This window comes from Pantherophis guttatus, chromosome 11 (assembly GCF_059756535.1).
Source record: "Pantherophis guttatus breed Tessera chromosome 11, ASM5975653v1, whole genome shotgun sequence".
Classification (NCBI taxonomy): domain Eukaryota; kingdom Metazoa; phylum Chordata; class Lepidosauria; order Squamata; family Colubridae; genus Pantherophis; species Pantherophis guttatus.
The window spans coordinates 3,040,958-3,062,694 of record NC_142073.1 but is presented as its reverse complement, the minus strand read 5'-3'; the positions used below and the strand labels follow the sequence as shown (position 1 = coordinate 3,062,694).

At 43.8% G+C, this 21,737-nt stretch overlaps 1 protein-coding gene across 1 annotated transcript; it reads right to left on the bottom strand.

Annotated features, from left to right (window-relative positions):
• Window positions 1-5,730: 5,730 nt before the first annotated feature.
• MLYCD (malonyl-CoA decarboxylase) lies at window positions 5,731-21,698 on the bottom strand. The gene is made up of 5 exons (XM_034426533.3): window positions 20,883-21,698; window positions 13,131-13,243; window positions 12,794-12,950; window positions 12,032-12,181; window positions 5,731-8,414 (listed from the first exon to the last, which is right to left on the bottom strand). Exons 1-5 carry the CDS (start codon window positions 21,426-21,428, stop codon window positions 7,881-7,883), a joined length of 1,500 nt encoding a protein of 499 aa, XP_034282424.2. The 5' UTR covers window positions 21,429-21,698; the 3' UTR covers window positions 5,731-7,880.
• Between the last annotated feature and the right edge of the window lie 39 nt (window positions 21,699-21,737).

Genomic DNA, 21,737 nt, shown 5'->3' with positions numbered 1-21,737 from the left:
TAAAAATGGCAACAAGCAAGGGGGGGAGAGGGGGAACCCACCAAAAGCGATTTTAGCTGCCTTCTTCAAGTCTCGCAAGTTATGTTGGCCATTATTTCTTATTATAGCCCTGGGAAAGAAATGTGCGCTGAAGACAAAAAAAACAAAGTTAGCAATGATTTTTCAGTCATGGAGCTTTCTCCGGGGATCAGTTATAAAAGACGAAAGGCAACTCGGAAGAAAGGAAGCGGAAGGCAAAATTGTCTAATTGTATCTGTTGAGACAAACCGGGCTCACGGATATGTCTGCTGCGAGAAAGCTAAAGGCAAAGACACATTTAAAGCACCATGTTAATTGGGGCTCCTGGAACTAGCTGGAAGAGACCTTGGAGGTCTTCTAGTCCAACCCCCTGCTCAAGCAGGAGACCCGATAACATTTCAGACCAATGGTTGTCCAATCTCTTCTTAAAAACCGCCAGTGATGGAGCACCTACAACTTCTGGAGGCAAGTTATTCCACTGGTTGATTGTCCTCACCATTAGGAAGTTTCTCCTTAATTCCAGGCTGCTTCTCTCTCTCTTTGATTAATTTCCATCCATTGCTTCTTGTCTGCCTTCAGATGCTTTGGAGAATAGGTTGACCCCCCCCTTTTTTTGTGGCAGCCCCTCAAATACTGGAATAATGCTATCATGTCACCCCTAGTCCTTCTTTCCTCTAGATTAGCCATCCCCAATTCCTGCAACTGTTCTTCATATGTTTTTAGTCTCCAGGCCTTTAATCATCTTAGTTGCTCTTCTCTGCCCTTTTTCCAAACTCTCAACATCTTTTTTTTTTTTGTAGTGTGGTGACCAAAACTGGATGCTGTATTCCAGGTGTGGACTTACTAGGGCATTATAAAGTGGTACTAACGTTTCATGTGATCTTGATTTTATCCAGTGGTGGGATTCAAATAATTTAACAACCGGTTCTCTGCCCTAACGATTTCTTCCAACAACCAGTTCGCCAAACTGCTCAGAAAGTTAACAAGTGGTGCGAACCGGCTTAATCCCACCACTGATTCTATCCCTCTGTTAATGCAGCCTAAGACTGCGTTAACTTTGTACGTGATCCACACATCCATTTCATTGGAAATACTAGAGAGTCCTCAAATTAAAAAAGAGATAAATGACTGAGAGAGCAAGCAAATAAATAAATAAGACCAATGGGCTCAAGGACTCGGATTAAACCAGCTTTCAAAGGTCAGTGGCAATTGCATGTTTCTGAAGCCATCCGTGGAGTTCTGTCTACCAACAGATGTCTGAGCTCTAGCACAAGGGAACAAGGCAGCCTTGCCAGCTATTTACCCTCCTCCTCCCTTTTGCCCTCCAAAATTATGAGCAACTAATCCCCTGTAATCCAATTAGAAAGGATCAGCAAAATGCTGAACTCAAAAGTATGGCTCTCAACAGGAATGAGAAACACTCATGTTCAAAACTTGGCAATGATGCTCCACCATTGGGGTTTTCCAGTAGGCAAAGGCCCTTTATGCCTGCCTGTGATTCGAGTGGAAAGTATTGCTTTGAACCTCACCCGGATGTGAACCAGGCTTTGGCAGATGGAAGGACCACCAAGGACGGACTTTTAGGGGATGGCGTAGCTATGTTGAACTCCAGTCATAAGAGTGGAGGCCTGAATGATGCAGCTAGCTGGGCTCCTGACCATCTTTTCAACTCTACAACTTTTACTCCAGAACTTCAGCATTAATAATACTTTTACTTAACAGTTCCAGTCATAACCGTTCAGGAAGTTTGTATGGAGAAGGTCTTTGGTCCAGGGACAGTTTGTATGGAGAATATCCTTGGTTCAGAGACAATTTTATGGAGAAGGTCCTTGATTCAGGAACAGTTTTATGGAGATCTTTGTTTGAGGGACAGTTTTATGGAGACGGTCCTTGGTTCAGGGACAGTTTTATGGAGAAGGTACTTAGTTCAGGAGCAATTTTATGGAGAAAGTCCTTGATTCAAGAACTGTTTTATGGAGAAGATACTTGGTTCAGGGACAGTTTTATGGAGAAGGTACTTAGTTCAGGACCAGTTTTATGAGAAGGCCCTCAGTTCAGAGACAACATCCCAAAGACTGGCTGAGACCAGTACAGCTGTCATTTCTCAGCCTAAAACCACATTTGGGGGAAAATAAAGCCTGGCCAGAAAACAAAACATGGGGCTCTCCATAGGCGGAGAAGGAATCGATTAATGAAATCCTTTGATTGCCTTTCACACTTCCCAGACTTTGACAGTTTTAAGGATGCGGAAGGCAGCTACATCACGGCCCCTTCTGTTTTACAAACTCTAAGATGGCACAACATCAAGAGCTAAACGGGATAATATTAATACGCCATTTAAATCCTTTAAGTAGATTAAGAGGAATTGTTTCCCCACCTCCCCCTGAGAACAGAAAACACAAACAGGTGTCAGAAAATACTTTTTATTTTACTCGCAAGGTACAAATTAAAGCCCAAACAAATAGGGAAGGAAGAGGGGGGGTGGGAAGGAGATACAAGCTTCAAACATATGCTGATCGGCCCGAAAAATATGGAAACAAAATCAGCTATAAGAGGAAAATGAGGACTTCATAAATTCCCCAGCTTAAGGGATCTTTTTTTGTTGTTTTTGCTGCTGCTGTTGACTCTCCTGCTACGGTTAATTTTATTAATGGAGCAAAACAGCAAATTGCAAGGGGTTGTTTTTCGGTTTATTGGGAAAGAGCTTAGGAAGGCATTAACCTTTCCCAGGAAGCTCTGCTTCTCATTTCTCTCATCCCCAAAATGCTGAATTAGGTGCAGAGGAGGTAAACTACCGAATCAAAGACCGAAGAAGGTACGAAGAAGGCCACTGTTTGAGTAAAGGCATGGATGCTCTCTAAAAAAGCGCGACGGGAAGAAAAGCTGAATATTTGTACAGGGAGTCCTCGACATACGACGTACAATTGAGCCCAACGTTTCTGGTGCTAAGCGAGACATCTGTTAAGGGACTTTTGCCCCATTTTACCACCTTTCTTGCCACAGGTATTAAGTGAATCACTGCAGTTGTTCAGTTATTGACACCGTTGTTAAGTGAATCCGGCTTCCCCACGGACTTTGCTGGTCAGGTCACAAAAGGGGATCACTTGACCCCAGGACACTGTGGCGGTCATAAATGCGAGTTGGTTACCAAGTGTCCAAAGTTTGATCACGCAACCCTGGGGATGCTGCAACGTAAGTGTGAAAAATGGTCAAGTCACTTCTTTTCAATGCCGTTGTAACTTTGAACAAACTGTTGTAAGTCAAGGACTACCTGGTTCGGGGCACAATCAGCCAGATGTTTAGAGTGGATCTGGCATTTTTATCCACCCGTCAAGTCCTGGGATAGTTGTAGGAGAGTTGGGTTAGGGTATGGTAGCCCAAAATCAGGAGTCTGATAGCAGCTCTTTTGATTAAAAACGGTCGCCCAAAGACATGTTTTATATGGATCCATGGATCCATCAAATCTACAGATCTGTTAAAGTGAGATGTGCGGTTCACAAAATATAGTCCCCATGTGCCTACGTGATCAATGATTCCACAAGTCTTGGTTTGACTTCCTTACTTTACCGTATTTTATGTTCTGATGCTCCAAAGCACCAGAGGGCAGGACAAGAAGCAGTATCCTTTTTAGCCCTGATGATGTTACCTAGTGTGGTAAGGAAATGTCTGTAAGAAAACCACCAAGCTCAGAGAGCACCAAGGACCCCACTTGACACAATCCCACTACCCATTTTTGACCCCAGCAAGGTTTGTAGAAGTATATGAGGGAGCTTATCAAAGGACTGCGGACCCTCCTCTCCCCCGCCCAAATCCCCAAATGTAACTATGTGCAAAGAAAGCATTTTTCCATCCCCAATTGAACAATACAGCTCTCTGGATATTTGGAAACCAACCAACCTTCGGCATTTATCCAGGAGCACCTCTCGACTTGAACTTAATGGGCCTGGACTCCTTACTTAATTGCACCCTTAAACCTCAACATGTAAAACTGCTCTCACCTGCTCTCAAAAGCATGTCCCATTCAACTCACACAGTAGAACTAATATGTAGGTAAACACCCATACAATTTCCCCCGTTTCTCCCTTTCAGCCGGCAAGGGAAACAGAGTCGAACCACAAAAATTGAAAACTAATGTTTCCTTTTATCACCTTGGTTCACAATGCCTAATTAAATGCATATTTAGATATCTCCGTTCAGACAGCTGACCGTTATTATTATTATTATTTTTAACACTTTTCAAAATGTCCTTTTTCGGTTGCTAATTGGAAGGTGAGAAGAGTCCGGGGTCGCTTTTAATGCTCTCTTCCCACATTCAAACCACCGTTAAGGTTCATTTAAGCATTTCTAGAGTCCTCTTTTAGTGATTGAGAGCTTCCAACGTAATGAAATTAAACAAGAGCAAAGTGGCTGTTTTAGCATTAAAAGTGATGGGTGCTAAATTCTTCCCAGACGCACAAGTTTCTGGAACTGGATGATGCGAAAAGGTCAAGAAATCTTGACGAATCTTTTGATCAAGAAAGATTTTACTGGGTTTCCAAAGAGACCAATTTCGGGTTTATTGTTGCTATCTACCTTCTGTTATATGTGAGCCTAAAGGTGATTTGAGTAGCTTGAAGTAGCTCCCAAAAATCAGGAAGTACTATGATCCATCAGACCTGCCTATTCTTTTTCTCTATCTGTCTGCTAGCTAGCTATCATCTATCTATCCACCCATCCATCCATCTATATATCAGCTATCTATTGGCTATCTATCCATCCATCCATCCATCCATCCATCCATCCATCGGCTATTTATCTATCAGCTAGCTAGCTAGCTATCATCTATCTATCCACCCATCCATCCATCTATATATCGGCTATCTATTTATCTATCTATCCATCCATCCATCCATCCATCCATCCATCCATCGGCTATCTATCTATCAGCTAGCTATCATCTATCCATCCATCCATCTCATCCCCATGCTGGCTGGGGAATTCTGGGAATTGAAGTCCACACATGATATGACCCACTTTCCGTTATGGCACAAGTGTGATGGTTTATTGTGGTGTTATATTGTTCCACATAAGCACGTTTTAAGTTTTATTGCTCCTGGAGAGATGCTACTCTAGTAATGATACAAGTAATGAGTATTCCTATTGTACAGGGGGGAAAAAACACTTCAGGACTTCACTTTTAAAGCCTGTAATAATTTTTGAAACTCTTAACTAGATGGCCCAAAGCCTTTCTGATTACAGGTATTGCTTTTTGGAGTTCTGTATCCTTAATTTTGTAGCTTAATCACTCGGCAGAGCTGGCTGGGGGATTCTGGGAGTTGAAGTCCACCCATCTTCAAGCTTCCAAGGTTGAGAAACACTGCCCTAGACCTTCTGAAGAAACTCTTCATTTTACAAAAAGGGCAAGGAATTCAGTTCAGCCGCCGCCACATTATAAAGACGTATGGTACCTAAGAGGTCATTAAGCAAATGCACTCAAGATGCGCGTGGTGATTTGAAGGAAGCCAAATCAAAAGGCTCAGTGGGATCACTTACTCTGTTGCACAACAAAATTTATTTCTGAGACCAGGCATTTTTAGCCAAAAACAAGAGTCCATAAATTTAGACCTAATTTTCCGAGGTGAGTGGAAAATTATGTCTATTATCTGCAGGGAAGCTATTCTGATGTTGGTGTGCGGCAGGTAATGGAGAAAATCAAAAGGAAAAACTTGAGAGTTTTATTCTGACACTGTTTATTCTGTTTTTACCAGACGTTTCTTCTAATCTCAGGGGGGGGGAGGCACTTAGGATGTTATTATGCCATTTCAGTAGTCAGCTGAGACACCAACCCAACTAAACATTATAAATTGTCATTAATACCAACCGTGAAATATAAACTTTGCACATTCTAGTCCTTTGGTTCTTCAATTTCATACTATCTATCTATGAACAAGAAAACAGGGCTGCAACCCAGATAAATATTATAAATTATCATTAATACCAACAGTTAAATATAAATTTTGCGCATTCTGTTCCTTCGGTTATTCAATTTCAGACTATTCTATCTATGAATAAGGAAGACGGGGCTGCAAATTGTCCCAGTCCTGTTCTGGAACTTCATCCTGGGTTTCCCTTTTCAGTTTTGATTTTTTCCTGCCCCGACAAACTACCAGATGCTGTGCTGTCTTTTGGCAGCTTTTTCAAGATCCCACCCCGAGTTGAGCATCAAAGCTCATTTATTAATTCCCTTTTAACGCTTCTGCTCAACTATGCTTTCGATCCCCAACAGGTAGGTTCATGCAATTTTAATTAGGACATTGCCAGTCTCTGGCGTGATTCTGTGTCCGCTGATGAATGTTACAGTGTCTCCTGGTTTAACTTCATAAATCCAATTTGCCATTATTCCTGAAAAGAACTAGAGCACGGGTGTCAAACTTGCAGTCTGCCGGCCGGATGACTCATGCACTGGCCACGCCCACACCGTTTAGCAAAAGGGGAAATAGTTGTGATATGTCACATGACCGTGCAAGTTTGACACCCCTGAACTAGAGAAACCCCCCCAGAATTTAAGCAAATTAACTCAGGAACACCCTCAATTTCCTAAGTTAAAACGCTGGTGCATACACATCAAGGGGAAAGATAGCAAATTCTCTTCACTTTGAACCTAATCTCAGCAAACCACTTGGTCATCCGTAATCCACAGCAGTGATAATCCATCTAAGAGAATTGGCTGCTTTTCCTAAAAATGTTAAGGCACAAAGCTGTCCAATAATTATACCACAGGCAAGGGTTCTGTGACATGGTAAACCTTAGGTTTTAATGCAGGGGTGAAATCCAGCAGGTTCTGACAGGTTCTGGAGAACCGGTAGCGGAAGTTTTGAGCAGTTCCGAGAACCGGCAAATACCTCCTCTGGCTGACCCCAGAGTGGGGTGGGAATGGAGATTTTGCAATATCCTTCCCCCAGGAGTGGGGAGGGAATAGGGATTTTGCAGTATCCTTCCCCTGGAGTAGGGAGGGAATGGAGATTTTACAGTACCCTGCCATGCTGACCAAGGCACACCACGCCCACCAAGGCACGCCCACAGAACCGGTAATAAAAAAAACTGGATTTCCCCACTGTTTTAATAGCATATGTTTCTTGTTTCCTTAATCTGATATGTTTTTAAATACTACGTTTCTGAAACTTCTGCAACAAACCATGTATGGCTGAATCGTTATCGTTTGTAAACCGTTTCATAGCAGCAAATGCCTCATTTCCATGCAAATGTTGCCCCCAAAGCCCTCGAGATGGAATATAATAGAATAACAGAGTTGGAAGGGATCTTGGAGGTCATCTAATCCAGCCCCCTGTTCAAGGATACCCTAGACCATTGAGCTGACCTGATCCAGGAATTCAGCACAGCAGAGAAAGGGGAAAAAAAGTTCTTGAAGAAGTGTTATAAACATGCTGTTTTGTTTTCCCACTTGGGCAAAAATGTTTTCCTTGCTTGTCCCTTTTTTAGTAACTCTGATATTGATCCCTTTAACGTCCAAGAGCATTCAGTGGTTCAATAGTGCTGTCAAAGATGCAGATTAAACAAGACTATTGATCTACTGAGAACAAGGGAAAACCCGCACTTCACAGAAACCACCAACAAATTGCCACCACTTATCTAAGGGTGAGGTCAACAAAGCTTGAGATTCAGCCTGCTGGAAGCACCACAAGAAACCCTGCGGGTCTTCTTCTCTGGCGACACAAGGCATCGAGAACCCAGGACAACCCAACCGCAGAGCCTGATGAGATCCAGAAGAGAACATATTGGCTCATCAGCAGCCCGCTTCTTTCTGAGCAGGACCAAGTCAAGATTCCCGTTTAGCTAGAACAGTCTTTGCTCGCTCAGATTATTTAAAGTTTGCTGTTCTGCTGAAACTGGGAGACCAAGGACAGAAGCTGCTCTGAGGCTTTGATTTGCTTCGTTCCAAGGTAGGTGGCGCTGTTGGCCATCGTGTCCTCCAAGAAGTAGCGATAGTTGGCCATCATGCCACACGAGGCCGTCAAGCCACGGGGACTGGCGTCTGCCATCCAGTTCAGGCGCCATAGCACCGCGCCGTTCTGAAGGTGGAAGTTGGCCACTGGGTTGAGGGCATAGCCGCGGTGCTTCTCTCCGTAGAGATACCAGGCGCAAAGCCTCATGAGGGGCTGCTGTAAGACCCGAGCCAGCTTTTCCGATTTCACCCACCCGTTGTTCGTGAAAAAGCGCTTCAGTTTCTCAGCCATGGGGGCTCCCGTGATCTCTGAAATTTCTTGCATCTCGGGATCCGTGAAAAGGTTTCCCCTGCCCAGTTCGTTGGATTGTGAGCATAGCAGCCCGACGAGCCATTTGGTGAACCCCGGGATGGGAGACAAGGTGGAGAAGGTTTGGATCTGAGGAAATTCAACCTGCGGATTTTCAAGGTGTTCAAAAAAAAAAAAAAAAAAAAGACAGATTTTTGGGTATGGCTGAATGAGGACGGAAATCACAACAACATTTAAACATCGAACATTTAAAGCAGCAAGCACAAACAGGTTTGAGATGAGGCTATTTTCATCAGCAGGTTATTGTTTATGTGCATTTCAGAACTTCGTTTCAGAACCTACTGCAGAAGTAAAACATTTCAGTTTAGGATTTCTTCATTCCTGCCTAATAAAATACCATCTGCCCAAATATTATACTCGCAATTTGAGAAGCAGTAAAACTACCTACAAAGCATCTCTAAAAGCTTTGATTAACCATTTTCTCACGGATACTGGAGATACTTTCAAGGATTTTTAATTTTTCTTGGGCCCTGGGAAATCTGAAGAGACACAGATTTTTTGTTCAGTAGATTAAAACCCTCCCCCTCCCATTTCTAGCACTTCAAATTTAACAACTGAGCAGCTGAACAGCTGTAACACTTCGTTACCTTCCCAAGAAACAGATGTTGTCTTTATTTTGCCCTTATATTTCTTAAAATTTAGGAAACACGTTTCCTAACACGGGTCTTGTATTTGATGAACCCAAGGCTGTTTCGCCTCCAGTGTTAACTACAGTGATGATGTAAAAGCAAAATAAATGTATTTCCTTGTTCCACTGGGGTCTTTTCTCAACCCTTTTCCAACAAGGAGAAAGCTTTAAGAAAATGATGTCTAAATTGCATTTTCTGCCATCTAAAAAAAGGACATTTTACATTAAAAAAAAAAATCCAGGCACCACTAGACTGGCCTGGAGGCCCAAAGGTACATTATGCCAAAATCCCTATTCTTCACAAAACATGAAGTCTATAAGCTGCTGGAAAAATAAATTAGTACTGCATAAAACCAACACATGGGCCACATATTATCCTAAGCTACTATGCGGTTTGTTTGTTTTTAGCTCTTCTAAGGTATGTGAATGCACTCATTACAGCTTGGTTTTGTGTGTGAACCAATCCATTATAGCTTGTTTAACAAATTATGTTTTTTTAAAAAAATCCTGGCCTTGTGTGCATGTGAACGTAGCTTATCAGTTATGTACAATGCGGCTGGCAAAGGAGGGGAGGACATTGTTTTATTCATGAAATAGAGAGGCAAAATATACTAGCATCTTCATAAAGGTAGACAAAACATCCCCTGATTAGCAATAAGCTCATCAGCTGCCCTAGAATGAATCAGGTTTACTGCTCACTTCTGCTGGTCTTAAGAGGAGCTTTTACAATACAGGTAGTCCTCGGTTTACAGCCACAACGGAGCCCAAAATTTTTACGTTTTACAACCATTCTCGCCAGAGTTGTTAAGTGAATCACTGCAGGTGTTAAGCAAGTCACATGGCTGTTAGGCGACCCTGGCTTCCCCATTCTCTTTGCTTGTCAGGAGGTCGCAAAAGGGGATCACATGACTCTTGGACACTGCAACCGTCATAAATATGAGTCGGTTGCCAAGCACCTGAATTTTGATCACGTGACCATGGGGGGGGGTGCTTCATTGGTCGTAAGTGTGCAAAACGGCCACAAGTCACTTTTTTTTTGCAGTGCCGTTGTAACTTCGAACGGTCACTAAATGAACTGTTGTAGGTCGAGGACTGCCTGTAGAGTGGTGTTCATTTGAGACCCAGACAGAAATAAAAACTAGATTAAAAGAGACGCTGCTGCCATGGCATGGCCAAATCTGTTCTTTCAGCAAACTGACTGGCATTAGCGTCCTGTTAAGGACACAGTTTTCACAAATATAACAGAATCCCAGAGTTGGAAGGGATCTTGGAGGTCTTCTAGTCCAACCCCCTGCCCAGGCAGGAAACCCTACCACCACTTCAGGCAAATGGTTATCCAACATCTTCTTAAAAACTTCCAGTGTTGGAGCATTTGCAACTTCTGGAGGCAAATATTTTGATTCCCAAAAATATTCTGATTCCCGTTCCAATTTTTCCTCATTCAGTTTCCAAAGGTCAAATCTAAAAAAGTTAAGATCTGAATCGCTGCAGTTCGAAAGCCCAGAGCCTGTCTGGTTGCATTCTGATGTATCCGTGACAGCAATAATATAACATATTCTTTTTCTGGGGAAATTAAAAGTTACAGAAGCTTGAAATTAAATGATTTGGAATTAATCAAATAGATGAGAGAAAACAAAGCAAATAATGATATATCTTATTTTCCCCACATTGTTTATTCCCCAAAGGATATTTGAGATTCAACCGTGAGAAATGTATTACAATACATTAATATCTAAGGGAATGAACCCCAGCAAATGGAGCAGTACCAAGTAATTTAGTTTGGTATTTAAATGAGGAGGCTGCACTTTTAGCAAAGCAAATTTCTAAAGCGCCTGCCTCAAAACTAAAGTTTAATAAAATGTGCTCTCCCTTTGGACCAGTGTTAAGTAAACAACCCACAATCTTCCACAACCACTTGGGAGAGGTTTATTTCGAGCCCTAAGAGATGGTTCAAAAGTCACGCCCAAAAATTTTCACCTGCACTCTTCATATGTTAAATTTTTGGGCAGGAACTTCCTATGCTGTCCCAACCCCACCCCAAAGCTGGGTACATTTTGTACAAGTCTTTCATGTTACCCAAGTTTGGTTAAGCAGTGGGATAATATTAATGAATGACCTCAGACTATAAGGCCTCCAAGGTTTCTTCCAACTCTGTCATTTTGTTCTTTCATAGAGCTGGAAGATTTGAGACCTAAGCTCTAACAGCCCACTGAACTAAAGGACTCAATTGACTGACATGGTTTAAGGCAGACCAGGGCATTTTACGACCCCCCTCCCCGGGGCCACATCTGGCCCTTTGGCTGTCCCTGTTCAGCCCCTGTGAGGTCACTGGAAATTAAAGATCAAATGCAAATAAAGTGTACACCATGCATACAATACAACTGCATTGCTTTTATTCTGAAGGTGACTCTCTTTTTTTTTTCAATTTATGTAGATCCGTGCACGCATGTGTACCTATGTGCCTTCACAGTAATATGTTGGTCCTTTTGGTTCGGCCCTCCACAATGGTCCCAGTAGGAAAATGAATTGCCCACTGCTGGTTTGAGGAAACTGCATTTTTGTTTTGTTTTTAAAAAGGAAAGAAGGAAGGAAGGAAGGAAGGAAGGAAGGAAGGAAGGAAGGAAGGAAAGGAAAGGAAAGGAAAGGAAAGGAAAGGAAAGGAAAGGAAAGGAGGAAGGACTGACTGAATGAATGAATGGAAGGTGGGAGGGAGGAAGACAGAATGAATGGAGGGAGGGAGGGAGGGAAGGAAGGAAGGAAGACAGAATGAATGAATGAACGGAGGGAGGGAGGGTGGAAGAAAGGAAGACAGAATGAATGAATGGAAGGAAGGAGGGAGGGAGGAAGGAAGGAAGACAGAATTAATGGATGGATGGATGGAAGGAAGGAAGGAGGGAGGGAGGGTGGGAGGATGGGTGGGAGGAAGAAAGGCAGACTGAATGAATGAATGGAGGGAGGGAAGGAAGGAAGACAGAATGAATGAATGGAAGGAAGGGAGGGAGGGAGGGAAAAAGGAGGGAAGGAAGGAAGGAAGGAGTTAAATTCCAGGGGCAACATCCCTTTTGGCACCTACCTGCAGCTCTTTGACCACTCGCTTGATGAGATACGTGCCGAGCTCCACGCCTTGCAGGCCCTGCTGAGTCAAACTGATGGAGTAGAAAATTGCGGTGGTAATTCTGTCCAAATCTTCTACTTCTTGCGTGGGAGGCTCTTTTACTATGGCCTAGAGAAAGATTAAGATAATGAGTGAGGCAATCTGGGTTTGAATTCCAGCAGATTCACGTTCCACAGTCCAGCTCTCACAGCAGAGAGGGGAAGATTTTGCACACTCAGCTCGGCTCCAATTGCCAACTGAGGACTTGCTCTCTCTCGTGAGTTGCAACCCAGGACTTTTCTTTCAAAACATACCATAATTTCAAAAACTGTCAGAGTGCGCACAGTGTGACTATATGAGACAACCCAGGAGCAAATACAGTAGACAGAGGTTTGTATTTTAAATAGTGGTTTTATCTACAAAGAATATATACATACACGTACTTCAGTCAGACCTCAAACAAACAGCAATCAGCAATTACAGCAGAGAAGCACACACGGAGAGAGAGAGATACGCCCCAACAAGGCCTCTTCTTATTACAGGCTCTTAAAGTGATATCAGCCCAAACACCTTAAGGGCAACTGGAAGGACTTCTATGGAGCTCATCTACATAGACAAAAAAAGCTGTTTTATAAGCTTTCTTTATATGTGTTTTTTAAAGAATTTCCTTCCTCTTAATATTAACTTGAGATTAAAATTTGAGGCTATGTTTGGTCCCAAGGAAAAGCCAAAAAACGGTACCTGGATATTGCTGGATATTTCATCAGTAAGAGCGACGTGCAAAACGATCAGGGGTTCTCCAGGTATTGCACAGTGGGCAAAATAGTAACACCTTCTATAGGATCCAACGCGGCGCTTCATATCCATCCAATTTCGAACAGGATGCACAGCTTCGCTACTAAAAAAAAATAAAAATAAAGAAGATGGAAGGTTGCAGGTTTTGCTGTTCTTTTAAACTAAGGTTAATCCTGGACAATCAACAGAGCAATGTAATCTTGATGATGTATTTGTATCAGGTGGCACCAGATTGCTTTAACTTGGGGAAGTGCCGCACGGCTCATCAATCTTTGGCACTTACTCGCTAATCTTCTGAAGAATCTCGCAGGGAGACTGCCACGTAACTCGCTCCAAGGTTAAGAATCCAGTGGAAAACCATTCTGACAACATATTCTTTAGTACTCCGTTCATTTCCTACAAGCAGAGAAGAGAAGTTATTAAGAGAGGTCTGCTTTTGGATATCAGAGAGGTCTCCTCACTCAACATCTAAAAGCTGTTAGGGAAGACTTGCAGACAATTTCATCTACACAAACATTTGTGTAGTTGTGTAGTATCAGGAGCTGCTGATCCAGTTCTACAGAGTAATTATTAAGTCTGTCATCTGCACCTCCATAGCTGTCTGCTTTGGCTCTGCAACCCAACAAGACAGACTCAGACTTCAGAGGATAATTAGAACTGCAGGAAAAACAATGGCTACCAACCTGCCTTCCATTGAGGATCAGTATACTGCACGAGTCAAAAAGAGGACTGGAAAAATATTTACACACCCCTCGCATCCTGGACATAAACTGTTTCAACTCCTATCCTCAAAACGACACTATGGAGCACTGCACACCAGAACAACTAGACGCAAGAACAAATTTTTCCTGAACGCCATCACTCTGCTAAACAAATAATTCTCTCAACACTGTCAAACTATTTACTAAGTCTGCCCTACTATTAATCTTCTCATCGTTCCTTTCACCCATCTCCTTCCACTTACGACTGTAACTTTGTTGTTTGTATCCTTACGATTTATATTGATATTGATTGGTTCCTGATTGCTTATTTGTACCCTATGACTATCATTAAGTGTTGTATCTTATGATTCTTGACGAATGTATCTTTTCTTTTTATGTACACAGAGCGCATATGCACCAAAGACAAATTCCTTGTGTGTCTAATCACACTTGGCCAATAAAGAATTCTCTTCTATTTTATTTCATAATCGCACCAGATCTCTAGAATATAAAAGACCTCAGAAGCATTTTCTAGCGCAGCTGCTAAGTTTTAAAAGAATGCCAGTTTCGTTCTCTAACATTGCTTTGTCGTAAGCATTGGTTTAGAAATAATTCATGTATATTTTTTTAAAAAAATAACCAGTGTATATGCACAGATATAAGATCTAATCTGAGCCATCTAAGCCAACTGATGAACAAAGAACAATTAAAGCCCTTGTTGCTAACATTTTACAAGTTACACTTCCTTATTCCACGACTGTATTGCTAGCAGAGATGTTATAGGTATTAATTTCTGAAACCATGAGAGGCTGAACTAAGTGTTTGCAAATTGGATGGAAGCAGAATGAAATAAACAGCTTTTGCATTCATCTTCCATTCATCTCAGTTTAAACAAGCAAACATAAAATGACTTGCTGCTGTTGTTTTCGAAAACAGTAATTTCACATTAGATTGACAAATGTTCCATAGAAGAAAATTAACTCAAGTCAACCTCCCCTTTTAAGAGGTTTACTGGCGGGGGAAAAAACGTATTAACATTTTCACGAACTGTGATCTCAGAGCAACCTGAGCGAAGCAGAAATATCTGTGGCGATACTTTTATTAAAATAAACAGAAGTGTTAAACAAAGCAATACTAGAGAGCTTTCTTCCACCAAAAGAATTATCCCCCAAAATTCAAAATGAAAGGTTTTATATCATAAAGCATCTTTTAATTTGCTCTCCTACGGTATTAGATTTGTACACTGGCTCCAAACTGTTTTATGGCATATCATAAACCAGAGATGTGCAACCTTCTGGGTTAGAAGAGACTGTTTAAAGGTGGTTCAGATATGGTCTATCTCTGAATCCTGCCTTTCTCGGAAAATTTGCAATTCTTGTAGATTTTAAACTCTCTTGACAAGGGGGAGGGGGAGTTCCTTAAATCTTTCTTTATAAAAGTCAACATTTTATAGCGAAAGGTCATTCATTCTGATATTAAAAATGCACCCCCTCACATCCTGGACATAAATTGTTTCAACTTCTACCCTCAAAATGATGCTATAGGGCACTGCACACCAGAACGATGAGACACAAGGACAGTTTTTTCCCAAATGCCATCACTCCGCTTAACAACTAATTCCCACAACACAGTCAAACTATTCACTAAGGCTGCATTACTGTTCCTTTTCTCTTCCTTACTAGTATCTATCTCTTCCCACTTATTACTATAACCATGTTGCTTGTATCTTTCAATTTATATTGTTTTTGTTTCCTAGTACGATTTGATAGCTTATGAGTAACCTTGACTATCAATAAGTGTTGTATCTTTTTATTCTCGATGAATGTATTTTATTCTCCTTATGTACACTGAGAGCATATACGCCTAAGACAAATTCCTTGTATGTCCAATCACGCTTAGCCAATAAAAGAATTCTATTCTAAAAAAAAGTTCATTTTTCTTTACTACCTTCATTCAGAAAAAGACAGAAACATAAGCAATTGCATGTTTACTTAGGCAGCCATGGAATACAGTGTAATACTCATAGGTTTTTAAGGTATAATATAGTCCTCAATTCTAAAGATATTCCCTGTCGTGTCCGACTCTAGAGCAGGGATAGGCTGTGTTACGCGGGCCGGAAGTGTCACATGCAGGCCACGCCCACCTCAGCTCCGCAAAGGGAAAAAACATCGCAAAATGTTACATGACAGCAATATGACACTGTGAGTTTGACACCTATGTGTGGTGCTCATCTCAGTTTCTTGGCTGAGGGAGCCGGCGTTATCTGAAGACGTCTTCTGTGGTCCTATACGCCAAAGGCGTACAGAGCCCTGATACTTTCCCACCAAAGTGATACCTATTCATCTACTTGCATTTGCATGCTTTTGAGCTGCTAGATGGGCAGGAGTTGAGGCAGGTAATGGGAGTGTACCCTGTTGTGCAGCTCAGGTCTCGAACCCAGGCTGTCATCTTTCCACCTGACAAGCTCGGGGTTTTTTTGACCCCTGAGCCATCTGGCCCCTATTCCTATTCTTCAAAGGAATAGTTCACAAAATTAACGTTTTCTGACTGTTAACTTGAAAGCATTATTTCCAAAGATATTATTATGCCACAGAGAAATATGCTAACAATGAAAAGTTCTCTTGGTGAGTTTTCTCGCTGAAGTGTTCCCTAGAATTTCTAAAATCCTGCCTGACTCACAAAGCCTTAGCTGCTCGGTTCAATGTGGGGGCCCCCGAGACCGGCGTATTCTTGTGCTGTCCACGTTTTACAACTGCTTTAACCACACAGACACTTAGGAGCTTTATAGGCCGTGAGTTTTTAAAAAGGGCTTAGAGGGACATCGCACCTAAAAAGAAAAGCAAGGTCTCCTTGACACATAAAAATAGATTGTCCTCCGCACTGCCCAGATGCACTTTCTACCTTCTTTTTAAAAAAATATTCTTTTTTATTATATATTCCATCGCTGAACTCTGCCGGTGAACATGCCTAAGCAGAAACACCTGCACCTAGGTCACAGGTATCTATCCTCCGCTACAAATTCGGCAGGAAAGACATTTTCTGTTTCTTAGCAACTAGTCGCCAAGGAGCAAAGTCATTTTCCTGCACCGCTGCTCGTGATCCCACTGGCTATTTAACCTTAAAATGCTAACCTTCCCTGCTGACGTCTGAGTGTTGGAGGGATGTGTTCGCTCCCCGAATAGGAACCTGTGACGCCCAGAGCTACAAACAAACAAACTGGCTTGGACGACCTTCACCTTTTCCACTTGCAAAGAGCAAAGCTGCAAATCATGTACGGTTTGGGTTGTTTCTTAACTGTTCGAATTTCCCTGATGGCCAAACCAATCTTGTTTATGACTGCGACATACGAATACAGGTGGTCCTCGAGTTACGACCATAACTGAGCTCAAAATTGATGTTGCTAAGCGAAACATTCCTTAAGTGAGCTTTCACCCATTTTACGAATTACCTTGCCACGAATCTGGCTTCCCTAATTTTGCTTGTCAGAAGACTGCAAAAGGGGATTACGTGACCCCGGGACATTGCGACCATCATAAATATGAACCAGTCGCCAAGTGTCTAAATTTTGATCACATAGCCATGGGGATACTGCAACGGTCATAAGTGTGGAAAACTGTCCCGAACTGCTTTTTTCCAGGTGCCGTTGTAACTTTGAATGGTCACTAAATGAACTGTTGTTAAGTAAAGGACTACTTGTAGTTCTTAACTTGCAACCGTGTGTTTGGTTTGGCAGCTGCTCGAACGGCACTGAAAAAAATGTCTTGGCACGTGGTCTTTGTGCTCACGACCACTGCAGCATCCCCCGTGGTCAGATGATCCAAATTGGGACATGTGGCAAGAGGCAGGGATGTGCAACAGATGCGACGTCCCAGGATCACGGGATCGCCATTCGCAACCTTTCAAGTCAGCTTCCAACAAGCAAAGTCAACAGGGGAAGCTGAGCTCGCTTAACGACCTGGTGATTCACTTAACAACCACAGCAATTTGTTTAGCAAGTACGGCAAAGAAGAAAAATAAATAACAAAATTGTGTGCAACGCACTGAACGAATGCCTTGCTTAGCAACTTCCAGGGCCATCTGCAGTCGTAAGGTCTCAAAAACCTCGCACTGCTTAGAAGGGTGGCCATGATGAAAGAGGAGAAAGAAATCATGCAAGAGGGGTGTGTGTGTGTGTGTGTGTGTGTGAACCTACTCAGCTCCTGGGCTCATCCTACACCGAGACATTGCCAAAGCAGCTGACAGGATCATTCAAGAACCTGGAATGTGGAGCAAAGGTTACAACTCCGCAGTGATTTTGTGTGGCGTCCTGCCCACAGTGCACTCATGCCCTACATTGGTAACTTGAGATGAAGCTCGGAAAAGATACCTCAAAACAATTTCAGCAAAAAATTTAATTGCTCTCCTTTTTCTGGAATATCCTGTATCTTGCCTTATCTCGAGGCAAACCACAGGATCTTATTTAGATTACACCAAATGGGGAAAAAAAAATATTTAGATGATGGAGGTTTGAGAGATAGACGAAGCTGCTTTCCCTGATAACACGGTGCTAAGAAGCTTATACAAAATTTGCTTTTTGAAAAGAGACGCCACGGGATTATGCAAGAGACAGAAAAACATGCTTAATGCGATCTGGGACCATCGTTGGGTAGCTATGAGGGGCTGGAAAAACGCAGTTATTTTTTTAAAAAAGGAAAAAGCTGAATTAAAATTATGAAACTACAGAAAAGTTGGAAGGTGTCAATTCCACACAAATAACTCAACTCAACTGAAATATTATACTAGGCTCTTGCAAGAAATTTCTCTATACGTTTAAAAAAAAAACAAACCCAGAGTTCATCTCAAGGATACAGTCACAAAGGATAACAAAAGAAACTAACCACAAACAAAAAAATTTAAAAAATAGAGATCTGATCATCCTCTGAGTTAGATTACAACTACTGTTCTCAAACTATAAGTGCCAACTATTCTACATGATATACAGAACAGAAATAATTTTGTTCTACTAAATGCCAAGTGCATGTTTTCTGGATGTCCATGGTCTATTCTTTTATTATTAGAATTTTTCTCCTGTTAACTTGTAAGCCATCTTGTGAAGTCACGCAGCCTCTCAATTGTATAACTGAATAACTTTGACCACAAACCCTATTGAAGGAAGAAAAAAAAAACAAAGCACTTGTTAAGGACACAGCTTGCATAATTATGCAGATTTTGTTTTGTTTTTTTTAAAAAAACCACCACCTTTCCTCGCTGAAGCACAATGTTTCTTGCCAAGGACGAATTTCATTCTTAGCACTGCTATGCCCTGTCTCCCACATCAACAACATGTGCTGTTCTGCCACAAAGAAATTTGGCACTAATGCATGAACTTTGCTCTAGTTCTGCCTGTCTTTTTCAAGGGTATCGAAGACTGCACACTGCCACACATATTTTTCTCCAGTTACAAGCTGAACTGTCCTGTTCCCCAATGCACTTTGTTCCCAAACAAACCAGGAATAAATAGAAAATATCTACACTTTTGAAACATTTGCCCCCCTGGGAAAAAGAAATCTTTAGAAACTGCCATCCCTCCTATTACCAAATAACACAAAAGTTCTATTTCATTATATATATTCATATGATATGATAGATAGATAAGATATATAAAGAGAAAGAGAGAGAGAATATGATATATATATATATATATATATATATATATATATATATATATATATATATATATATATATATATGCGTATATTTCATTATTTTGATCAAACTTGTGCGCGCCCCCCCCCTGAACATCTCCATAGCATCATTATGAGATCAGCCCCATCCTGTTGAACCCATACCTGTTGGACCAATGCCTTCTGTTGAATGTCTACCTAGCTTCTACTTGGCACCAATTACCAGAACAGATGTTGCACATCTGCCTGGCATCATTCCTAAAGCAGCACTTTTCTGTTGAACCTCTCACTGGCATTGCTGCTGGAACAATCCCTCCTGTTGAACACATGCCTGGCACCACTGCTAGCACAGCCCCTGTGGAACTTCTGCCTGGCACCACTACCACAGCTCCTCCCAACTGAACTTCTGCCTGGCATCATTAGAATCCTAGGGCTGGAGGGGACCTGTGAGGTCTTCTAAGTCCAACCTCTTGCTCAAGGCGGGGGGGATTTCATACCGCCTGCCACAACCTGTAGAGGTGCTATCTGGTACCATTGCCAGGGCAACCCTCCCCCCCCAAACATCTGTATGGAATGATTACCATCACAGCACTTTCCTGCAGAACCTCTAAATGACCGAACAGCCCCTCCTGTTGAACATCAACCTGGCACCAATACCAGAACCTCCCTTGTTGAACCTCTGCCTGACCCCACTCCCCATTGCCATTCTCACCCCTTCCTTTTGGACATCAACCTGGCACCAATGACCAGAATCTCCTGTTGAACCTTTGCTTGACCCCCAATGGCCACTCTCAGTCCCTCCTGTTGGACATCAACCTAACACCAATAACCAGAAGCTCCTGTTGAACCTCTGCCTGGCCCCACTGCCACTCTTTGACCCGCCTGTTGAACGTGAATCTAGCACCGATGACCAGAAATTACCCTGTTGAACCTCTGGCTGACCCTTACTGCCCCCAGCCCCTCCAGTTGAACATCAGCCTGACACCAATGACCAAAACACCTCCTGTTGAACCTCTGCCTGGCCCCACTACCACTCTCAGCCCCTCCTGTTGAACCTCTGCCTGTCCCTTACTGCCCCCAATCTCTCCTGTTGAACACCAACCTGACACCAATGACCAAAACACCTCCTGTTGAACCTCTACCTGACTCTACTTCCAGAACAGCCCCTCCTGTGTGAACCACTACCTGGCCCCACTACCTCAGCCCCTCTTGCTGAACGTGAATCTGGCACCGATGACCAAAACACCTCCTGTTGAACCTCTGCCTGTTCCTTACTGCCCCCAATCTCTCCTGTTGAACATCAACCTGACACCAATGACCAAAACACCTCCTGTTGAACCTCTGCCTGGCCTCCAATTGCCACTCTCGGCCCCTCCTGTTGAACATGAACCTGGCACTGATGACCAGAAGCTTCCCTGTTGAACCTCTGGCTGACCCTTACTGCCCCCGGGCCCTCCTGTTGAACATCAGCCTGACACCAATGACCAAAACACCTCCTGTTGAACCTCTGCCTGACTCTACTTCCAGAACAGCCCTTCCTGTGTGAACCTCTGCCTGTTCCTTACGGCCCCCAATCTCTCCTGTTGAACCTCTGCCTGGCACCGACGGCCAGTCCCCCTCCTCCTCCTCCCTCTCCTCCCGCCGAGCCCCCCATGCCCCCCTGATCCTCACCCGGACGTGGGGCCCCGGGGCGTCCCTGGCGGCCAGCGCCTCCAGCAGGTCCCGGCGCAGCTCCACCAGGAAGCGCAGCCCGCCCTCCTGCCGCGCCAGGTGCTGGAAGAGGCCCCTGTAGCGCGGGGTGAGCGCGTGGCGGAGCCGGTCCTCGGCCTGGAGCAGCGGGCCCGGCTCGCCCTCCTGCAGCCGCAGCACCCGCGCGCTGCCCTCCGCCACCCGCCCGTGCTCCACGCCGAAGTCCCCCGCCAGGCGCCTCAGCAGCTCGGCCCGACGCCCGCCGCCTTCGCCCAGCGCCCGGTAGAAGCGCATGAACTCGGCGCTCCGCTCTTCCAGCGCCGCCCCGGCCGGCGCCGCCGCCTTCTCGCGGGTCTCGTAAGGAGGGAGCGGCGGGACGGCCAGGCGGAGCGCTTCGTCCAGGCCGGCGGAGGCTTCGGTTGCCATGGCGACGGCGCTAGGCCGCGGCCCGCCGGAAGGAGAGGGGCCGCGCGCGAGGAGGCGGAAGAGCTGCCGCGGGGTCGCCCGGCAACGGCTCCAGGGGCGCATGCTACCCCCACCCCCCTCCTTCCTCCTCGGCTGCCTTTCGAGTCCGCTCCTCGGGCGAGGCGGGAGGGAGAAATACGGGAAGGATCTGCGGCGGTGTGTGAGTGTGTGTGTGGTGTGTGTGTGTGTGTGTGGAGAGGGGTGGGAAGAGCCTCCCCCCTCCCTCCTTTGAAAGGTCGGGCGAAGACGATTGGTCGCCTCCGGAGGGCCTGCCTCTCGAGCGCGGCCAATGAAAAGAGAGAGAGCAAGGGGGCCCGGAGCTGTCAAAAAAAAAAAAAATCCCATGACGTCACCGGCGGGCCAGGCTGGGCG

Bases quoted from the DNA above. Each gene is read 5' to 3' on its own strand.
- MLYCD (XM_034426533.3), bottom strand. From the start codon at position 21,428: ATGCGCCCCTGGAGCCGTTGCCGGGCGACCCCGCGGCAGCTCTTCCGC. The intron at 13,244-20,882 runs GTGAGGATCAGG...CTCTGCTTGTAG, and splicing joins CCCCGGGGCCCCACGTCCGG to GAAATGAACGGAGTACTAAA. The intron at 8,415-12,031 runs GTAGGTGCCAAA...GAAAATCCGCAG, and splicing joins GAGTGGTCAAAGAGCTGCAG to GTTGAATTTCCTCAGATCCA.